The 8,480-nt window shown below is 55.4% G+C and overlaps 1 protein-coding gene across 1 annotated transcript; it reads right to left on the reverse strand.

Annotated features, from left to right (window-relative positions):
* Window positions 1-1,584: 1,584 nt before the first annotated feature.
* KRT86 (keratin 86) lies at window positions 1,585-8,120 on the reverse strand. Its single transcript, XM_065886550.1, is given in 9 exon segments — window positions 1,585-1,766; window positions 1,901-1,932; window positions 3,824-4,044; window positions 4,298-4,423; window positions 4,686-4,850; window positions 5,075-5,170; window positions 5,946-6,006; window positions 6,807-7,015; window positions 7,752-8,120. Coding segments are annotated over 9 exon segments (1,461 nt in total).
* Window positions 8,121-8,480: the final 360 nt, after the last annotated feature.

Below are 8,480 nucleotides of genomic sequence, written 5' to 3' on the forward strand. Positions count from 1 at the left end.
TGTTATAGTTAATGATTATTTATATTAAACTTCATCTGTTCAAATTATCGTCTCCTGATTAGGCCCTGACTGACACATCCTGGCCAATAGCTCCAGCTGAACTCATAGCTGGTGGCTAGTACCAAGTCCAGCTACATGGAATGAGGTCATTCTGGACCTTCCAGACATCCTAGCATCCCAAAAAACATCACATAAAGTAGAAGAGCTGCCCAGTAAGCCCACCAAATCACGAGAAATAATAAAGCATTATTGTTTCAAGCCTATAAATTTTGGAGTGATTTGTTATGTGCAATAGATATCTGAAACCTCCCTACAACCCAGGAGGCGTCATTATTCCATTTTACAGATGGAGAAGCTAAAGCTCAGCGAGGATCAATGACTTGCCCACAATTACAGAACTAGTAAATGGCTGAACCAACATTCAAACATAGGATTGTATTAACCAAACTCTTTTAAATACATAATCTCACTTAGGCGGCCAGAAGGGACCTTAGGAATAATGTCCAACATCCCTCATTCTATAGCCAAAGAAACTGAAGCTCAGAAGGTGGAAGCAATTTGCCCAAAGTCACCCACTTCAGAAATGGCAGAATCGGGACTCTGAACTAGAAGCCTGGTTCTCCTGACCCAAAGCTCTTCGTCTCCCTCACACTGTCGTCCCACATGCCTTCCTTCACCCATTTCCTCATGTACTTTCCCCCTCCAGGAATGTCCCCAGCAGGGTGGAGGGGACGATTACCCTGGTTGAGAAGCCCTAGGGGTGTTGAAGTTGAGAAACCTTGGTCTATAGAAACCCGTAACCACACAAGGCAGGGAGGGATTCCCTGCCTCCATGGGTCTTCTCTTGTTTTTGCAAGCCTCAGGTTGCTCAAGGCCAGGTGGGCAGCTTCTACTGCAGTCATTTTCACCTACTGAAAAATAACTAAGTGCATGAGAGGTCCTGAAGAAATCTCTAGCAGGGAGCACCTATCACAGGAGGGCCCTGGCGTTTGCAAGACTCTGAGGCACCAGGCTGGATTAGTTACAATTAGTTTATTGGAAACAAAGAGTGAAATAAAGGCAAACAAACTTGCAGGCAGCTGACTCACCGGCTTTTATAGAAGCCTCCGCAGGCGTCCCTGGAAGGTGATGGTCTCCCCTCCAATGGGTCACATCCCTCACATAGTTACAGGAAAACCACCATCAGTGTTCTTTATCTCCATTCCATAGGTACAAGCACACTGGCAGATTCCCCAGGATGCGCAGATGGGGAGATTCTGGGGCCTGTCCTGTTCCCCCAAGCTTAGAGGAAGGGATCAGGCAAGACCAATGAATCCAGCAAAAAACAGAAGGCGGAAGAAAGGATGAGTCCTCAGAACAACCAAACGACTACTAGGAAAGACTACAGAAAGAAGCCAGGGTGCGCCCCAGCCTCAGTGGGGCTCAGGTGCTGGGGGATGGCACACAGAGGGAGCAGCTAGGGAGCAGGAGAGGCAAAAGGTACACATCTGGAGCCTGTTCTCCGGAGGCCAGCAACCGGCGGCGCGTGGGGCCACGGAAGGGGCGTTCCGCTTGCGAGAGGTCCTGGCTGGGCGCAGGGCGACCCTAGCACCTCTTAGAGCCCACGATGCTGCAGCCCAGCCCGGAGCAGGGGCCGTAGGCGTCGGCGGTGCCCACCACCACGTTGTCGCTGCAGGGGGCGCTGCAGACGCTGGTGGTGACAGCAGGGGCAGCGCCGGAGGCGCAGAGATCGCCACAGACGACGCCACCGCGGCAGCTGCTGACGCCTGGATGGGGGGAGAACAGGCAGAGACGCGGGTCAGGCACTGCCACAGCCAGGCGGCTTGGGGCAGCGAAAATGCTCCCTCCCCAAAGGCACTGTGGCCACCCAGCTGGAGAAGGGGGCGGGGCGGCTACTTACAGACATTCACAGCCCCGACGCCCTACCACAGCCTGCGGGGGGAAAGGGAAAGAGAAAGGTCAGTGCCCCGAAAAGCCGCTGGACCACACACAGCCAAGGTGAAAGGTGAGGTCCCCCACCTTCCTTCTGCGCACTTGCCCAGGGGAAGGGGCGATTTAGCGGTAGCCGGGTCACTGTACGGGTTCTGGAGACAGATCACCTGGTGCGCCGGCTCTCCACCCCTTATTAGCTGAGCAACCTCAGAAATGCCCTCCCTCAGCCTGACTCCTCCCGGGGAAAATCTACTCCCTGATCTGTTGTGAGAATGAACTCAGAATACGCCTACAAGTGCATAATGCCTGCCACAGAGTAAGCACTTCAAAAATGGTGGCTGCTACTCTTTGTTTCGGTTCTTATGGACTTGTAAATGCAACTGAAGTGCAGCAGATTTAAACTCCTGAATCTGGTCTGATTGGTGTCACCAAAATGTGAGTTTCGGGAGGACAGTTTTTTGTCTATTCCTTTCCCCAATGCAGACAGTGCCCCAAACGATGCCTGGCTCAATAAATAACTTGCATGAATGAATGGGATGTTAGAACCCATTGAGAGCAGGCTCAGAGACTAGCTACACCAATTCCCTCACTTAACAGATGGAGAAACTGAGGCCCAGAGACAGGAAATAACCAGTGCCGGAGGCAGGGACATCACTCCTGCCACCTAACTCCACCCAGCCCGTGTTTCCTTCCCACACAACGCTCTCTCCTTAAGGAAAACGCACAGAGTCCCTCTGAGGGACCGTGGCAAAGGGTTGTCAAGATCAGCTTCAGAAATGTGGAGAATCCGCAGCCCACCATCTACCGTCCCATGCCCAGGTTTCCTAGGGAACCCACACCAAAGCTTCAGAGTTCATTCCAAGAGCGCTTTGTGGCAAAGGGGTGGACCTCTGTTTCCAGTGCTATTGTTTCCAGTGTCTCTCCAGCATTCAAACTCAGTCTTGAAAAATTCTCTCTCCTAGAATTCTGCCCCAATGAAACTACCCAGGCCCAGAGAGCCCCAGTGCCTCTGAAATCTCCAAGGCAATTACTTGAGTTTGTTGTGAGTCTCACATGTGATCGCTTTGATTCCAGCTACCAAACCTGTGTCCTCATTTCCCCAATACATAGAATGCTCCCTCTACATCCTCACTCTACTCTTCCCAGGACCAAGGGCCTGGCTGGACATGAGAAGAGGAAGGCTCAGGGTAAGAGCACCTGACTAACTGGGGAAAGAACCAAAGGCAACACCCCGGGACTCTTGTCCTCATAGGAGCTGTTCAGCCGCCCCCCTCCAGCTGAACATAGAAGGCTGAAGACCAGTGGGTCTCCCCACGCCCTCAAAACAAGCAACAAGCAAAAATGTCCAGACCAGGGCAGCTGCTTCAAGAGACCAGTCCCTGCTGTCTGTCTATCCTTAGTCCCACTTGCTGCAATGGACGACCACTTAGGGATGCTCACTGTGGTTAAAATATATAAGTGTGTGTTGATAAAACCCCCTATTGAAGCTGTCATTTGGGGAGAAATCTGAACTCCCAGGGCTGGGGCCAGGATCAGGCTTGAAAAGAGAGCTGGAACCCTGAGGGACATCTGCAACGAGGGCCCGGGACGGAAGAGGCACTATAGAGGGAAGGTGGCCCAGCCCAGACAGGGCTTCTCAGGAAAAGCAATGACTATGGCCTTGACCCCGGGCTCTGAGAAACAGATTTGCAAAAGGCACCAATCTCAGATCAGCACCTAAGTGGGCATGAGAGACTCAAATGGGGCTAGAAACATACCTAATGAATAACTCAAATTACCTTTCCAGTTGCAGGATGGGGAGGTTTGGAAACAGGAGTAAAGTAGGAATGTGAGGGACAGCACACTGAGAACCCAGGCAGGGCTGAGAGAGAAATTTGGCTACTGTACCCACCTGTGCTCCTCGCCCTCCAGCAGGCGCCTGTAGGTGGCGATCTCGATGTCCAGGCCCAGCTTGGAGTTCATCACCTCCTGATACTCCTTGAGCAGGCAGGCCATGTCCCGCTTGGCCTTCTGCAGGGCCTCCTGCAGCCCGGCCAGCTTGCAGCGGGCATCATTAAGGGCCGCCTCGCCCTGCTGCTCCGCCTGGGTCACAGTGGCCTCCAGCTTGGAGTTCTAAGGGCCCAGAAGAGAACAAGGTGAGTTATGGCCCCTGGGTCTCTGTGTCCACTTCCTGGACGCATCCAGTCTCTCCTGGCCAGCTGGGATCACGCCAGAAACAGGTCTCTCCTCTTCATCACCTGGGTTTCCTTAAGTGACCACAACCTGGGACTCAGGTCATGCAGATGGGCTGGAGAATGAATGGTGAGATCCAGTTGGGTGCACACACTGCCTGTGGGACCCTGGGTGGGCCTCAAACGACCCCTACCTGGCGCTTGGCATTCTCGACCTCGGCCGTCAATCTCTGGATCACGCGGTTCAGCTCGTTGATCTCCTCCTTGGTACAGCGCAGGGTCTCCCCATGCCGGATCACCGTGGCCTTCATCTCCTCACACTGGAGGGAAGCAGAGAGGCTCATGAAACTCAGGATGGGACATCCCACCCACTCAGGACACCACAGATGGTTTGCAAATTGTGCAGTACTCAGCCTGTGCAACCATACGTGGCAGCCATGTCCTGCCACTATAACCTGAGAGGGGTCTGCACTTCTTTCACCACCTCTAGGAATCAGAGTCCCCAGACAAAAGAAGCCTTGTTAATATGTACCACCCATCCCTCCCACCATGTCTAGGAGGCAGGTGCCCTGAGACATTCACCTTGCTGCGGTACCAGCTCTCAGCCTCGGCCCGACTGCGGCAGGCAATGTCGTCATAGTGCGCCTTGATCTCGGCCACAATGCTGTCCATATTCAGGTCCCGGCTGTTGTCCATCTCGATGATGACCGAGGTGTCTGAGATGTGAGTGTGGAGAACTCGGATCTCCTGCAGATGGTGGGGTGGGAGGATGCGTGTGGTTTACACCATTCCCTCCCTCACCACAGTGTGTACCCAACCTTCTCAGCCCTCCTTGGTCTCTAGCCCCCACCCTCTCTGACAGCCTCACGGACTGCAGCTCCTGCCCCAATCCCTGTCCCACTCTGATCCCAGACCAACGCCCTCTCTTCCAGGCCAGCTGCTGGTTTTCTGCCTGGACCACAACCCCTCACCTCCTCATACAGTCGCCGCAGGAAGTCGATCTCCTGAATCAGGGCCTCTGAGTTGGCCTCCAGGTCTGACTTGCAGAGGTAGGCACAGTCCACATCCTGGGAAGGTGGGGAGTCGTTGAGTTCAGAGGACCTCTGGTGATCACCACCCAACATTCCTCTCTCCCTTCACCCATTACATGGAGGTGAGGGGGAAAGGATTCCCAGTGCTACTATTCTCGTGTCATCTCCATACCCCCTGACCTTCCCCAGAGGCACCTCACAACCTCCTCCCATTCTAAGAACAAACGCCTCGTGCCTTGGAGATGGGTTACCAGCCTTTCAGTCCTCGCACCTGAGACCTCTTACCTCCCAGCTCTCCTTCTTACCCTCCCCTGTACCAGGAAGCCTGCCAGACTGGCTCCCTCACTCAGCCACCTTGACACTTCCGTGTCCCCCAGCAGTCCTCCAAGACTCCACCTGGCCTCTCCTGGCTCTGCTCCATCCTCCCCGAGATCCTGAGACTGTGCCCCTCTTCCTAATCAGACTCCCTGCAACACTAGACAGGACACCGTCCCTCAACAGCAAGACTGAAGCTGCCATGCCTCCATGGGACCCCAGCCACACACCACCACCTCTGGGGCAGCACAGAACATCCAGAGCTCAACTCAGCCATCGCCCTGCTTCAGGGCAGGGTGCTAGTGGATACTCCAAGGTCAGTGCCCTTCTCAGAGCCCTACATGGGCCTTTCATGACCTAATCTCTGGGAATTTCCCATCCTGACTTGGCAAGGTCGCTGCACCCCGCACTGAGGTTGAGACCATGGGTCTCCCCAGCAAGAGCCTGTCATTCTGAGATCCCTCGTGTCTCTGGTTCCCGATCCCACGTGACCCACCTTCTTCAGAGCCACAAACTCCTTCTCCGCTGTCGCTCTCAGTGCGACTTCCGCCTCGTACCTGAGGCAGAAGAGGGCAGAAAGGGAAGTCATGGCAGGGCAGGTCTCCCCAGAACCCCCTCCACTTCATACCAGTGAAGGAGGCAATGTTAGGGACCTGCCAACACAGCCCGCCCCCTGGCAGCCCTGCTGGGGTCCGCTGTGGTTGGATTTGGGATGTGTTTGTGATTCTCTGTCCACTTTGCATTGAGGGGTCCAGGGGGCCACTCTTCTGGGACCTCACAGCCCTGTTCCCAAAGCTGCTCTGAGGTCCCATCTGGAGAATAAGGACTCAGCACCAGCCCCATGCTAGGAGTGGACAGCAGCACGTGTGGGGCACTGCAGCCTCTGCTCTCCTGGGTGTCCATCCTAGCTCAGCTGTGGGAGGGCCCATGAGTCCCAGAGGCCCTCAGCACTCCGCACCCTAGACGGTGGGCCACCAGCAGCCCCAGGACCTGGCAGCCCTGAGCGACACTGGGACTCATATCACGCCCAGGTGCTACAGGTGGGAGCCTGAGAGGCCGGGAGGAGATGGCTTGGGAGAATGCAGAAGCGCCCTCCCCACAGACCGCAGGGCACAGCTGCTGGGTGATCAGGCTCCAGGAAGTGAAGGCTGAAGGAGCAGAGAGAGACCTCCTGGGGAATCACGGCCCTACTCTTAGGCGTCTGATCGATGACTGCCTGATGTGACGATCCTGCTGCACAGCGCCCACCTGCCCTGCAAGGTCCCTGGCCCTTCTCGGAAAGTCTTCTCCAGTCTCATCCAGTAGGCTTTAACTCAAGTCCATCCCTGTGCCCAACATCATCCCTGACCGCACTCACTTCTGCTTGTAGCCCTCCAGCACCTCCTGCATGTGGCTGAGCTCTGAGGCCAGCCTCCCGCTGTTGGCCTCCTCGCACTCGGCCTCCCTCCTCAGCGTCTGGATGTAGCCCTGGAACAGGGGCTCCAGGTTGCTCTCGCAGCACTGGCGGCTCTGGCAGAACTGCCACTTGGTCTCCAGCAGCTTGTTCTGCTGCTCCAGGAAGCGCACCTGCCATTTGGGGTGGGAGGACGGGTCAGATGGCTCCCACTGCCCCAAAGGCTACTTGGGGCATGTGGGGATGGGGGAGGGCACTGATTGCTTTAAGGTAAACTCCCAAACCAGGAGCTCAGCAGAGATTACACAGGGCACTGTGGAAGACAAGACAACTTCTGGATTTCGGGATTGGGATCTATGTTTGGATTTTCCAAGTTAGGGGTGAGAGCAAGGGGTCGGGAATGATCAGTCCCTGCTCAGGTGAACTGATTTATCCTGACGTGCTGAGCCTAGGTGGCATGTGGTCAGGAGCCAAGTAGAGGTCTTTTTGCCTCTGACTCCCCCATCAGTGCCCAGCCTGAATTGAGCATGGGTGGGTTCAGGAAAGGTGTGATCAAGGACACCCACCCAAAGGCTGGCCTGTGGTCCTCTTCCTATATCTTATGTGCATTTCTTGTGTCTTGTTTGCATGTATGGCCTTCTTCCTCTGATATGCGGTTCCCAACCTTGTCCTTGTCTGTCTATGGGGACCCTGCCTGTCTGGACAGAGGTTGTATATAATAACAATTGCCTCATCAGGAGCCCCTGCTCTAGACTCATCTCTCTGATCTTTCTGTGCCCTGGATATGTGTCCATCTCCTCCATCAGACTCGGGGCTCACCTAGGCCACATCCCTCCTGCCCCCTGACTGCCCCTTCAGTGCCTGCCCAGGAAGGGAGGGTTCAGGAAGGGTGTGATCAAGGACACCCACCTTGTCGATGAAGGCAGCGAACCTGTTGTTGAGACACTTGATCTGCTCCTTCTACTCGTGCTTCACACACTGCGCGTTGGGGTCGATCTCCAGGTTGAGGGGCGCGAGGAGCCTCTCGTTGACCGACACGGTGGTGATGCAGGGTGGGCTGGGGCCGCACACGCCGCCGAAGCGGTACCCAAAGCTGCGGCCGCAGGAGCCAGCGCGGAAGTCCCTGCAGAGGCTGCGGCTGCCGAAGCCCTCGCTGAGGCCGCGGTAGCAGGAGATGCCGCGGTAGGGGGCGGCCAGGATGCAGCAGCGGCCAGCCCGGAGGCCCGCAGGCTGAGACACAGCTCTAGGCTGGCCAGCATGGTAAGATCCACAAGTCATGGTGTATTTTGGGGCATGGGAGGCTCTGAGGAGGAAGACGGCCTAATGGAGGGCACAGTGGACGAAGGTGTTTACCTCTTGGACATCGTTGGACCCTTTATATACGTGGGGAGCCTGACACATCCATGGGTTACGAGCAGTTAGACTTTTATCGGCTTGGGCTGGTTAGCTGCTATTGCTTCTTCCTTAATGTGCTTAATTGGGGGCCAGATGCGACCAGATGTTTCTGGCCTTTACCCTAAAATGCACAATTTTTTTTTTTTTTTTTTGCGGTACGCGGGCTTCTCACTGTTGGGGCCTCTCCCGTTGCGGAGCACAGGCTCCAGAGGCACAGGCTCAGCGGCCATGGCTCACGGGCCC

Source organism: Phocoena phocoena, chromosome 11 (assembly GCF_963924675.1).
Source record: "Phocoena phocoena chromosome 11, mPhoPho1.1, whole genome shotgun sequence".
NCBI lineage: Eukaryota > Metazoa > Chordata > Mammalia > Artiodactyla > Phocoenidae > Phocoena > Phocoena phocoena.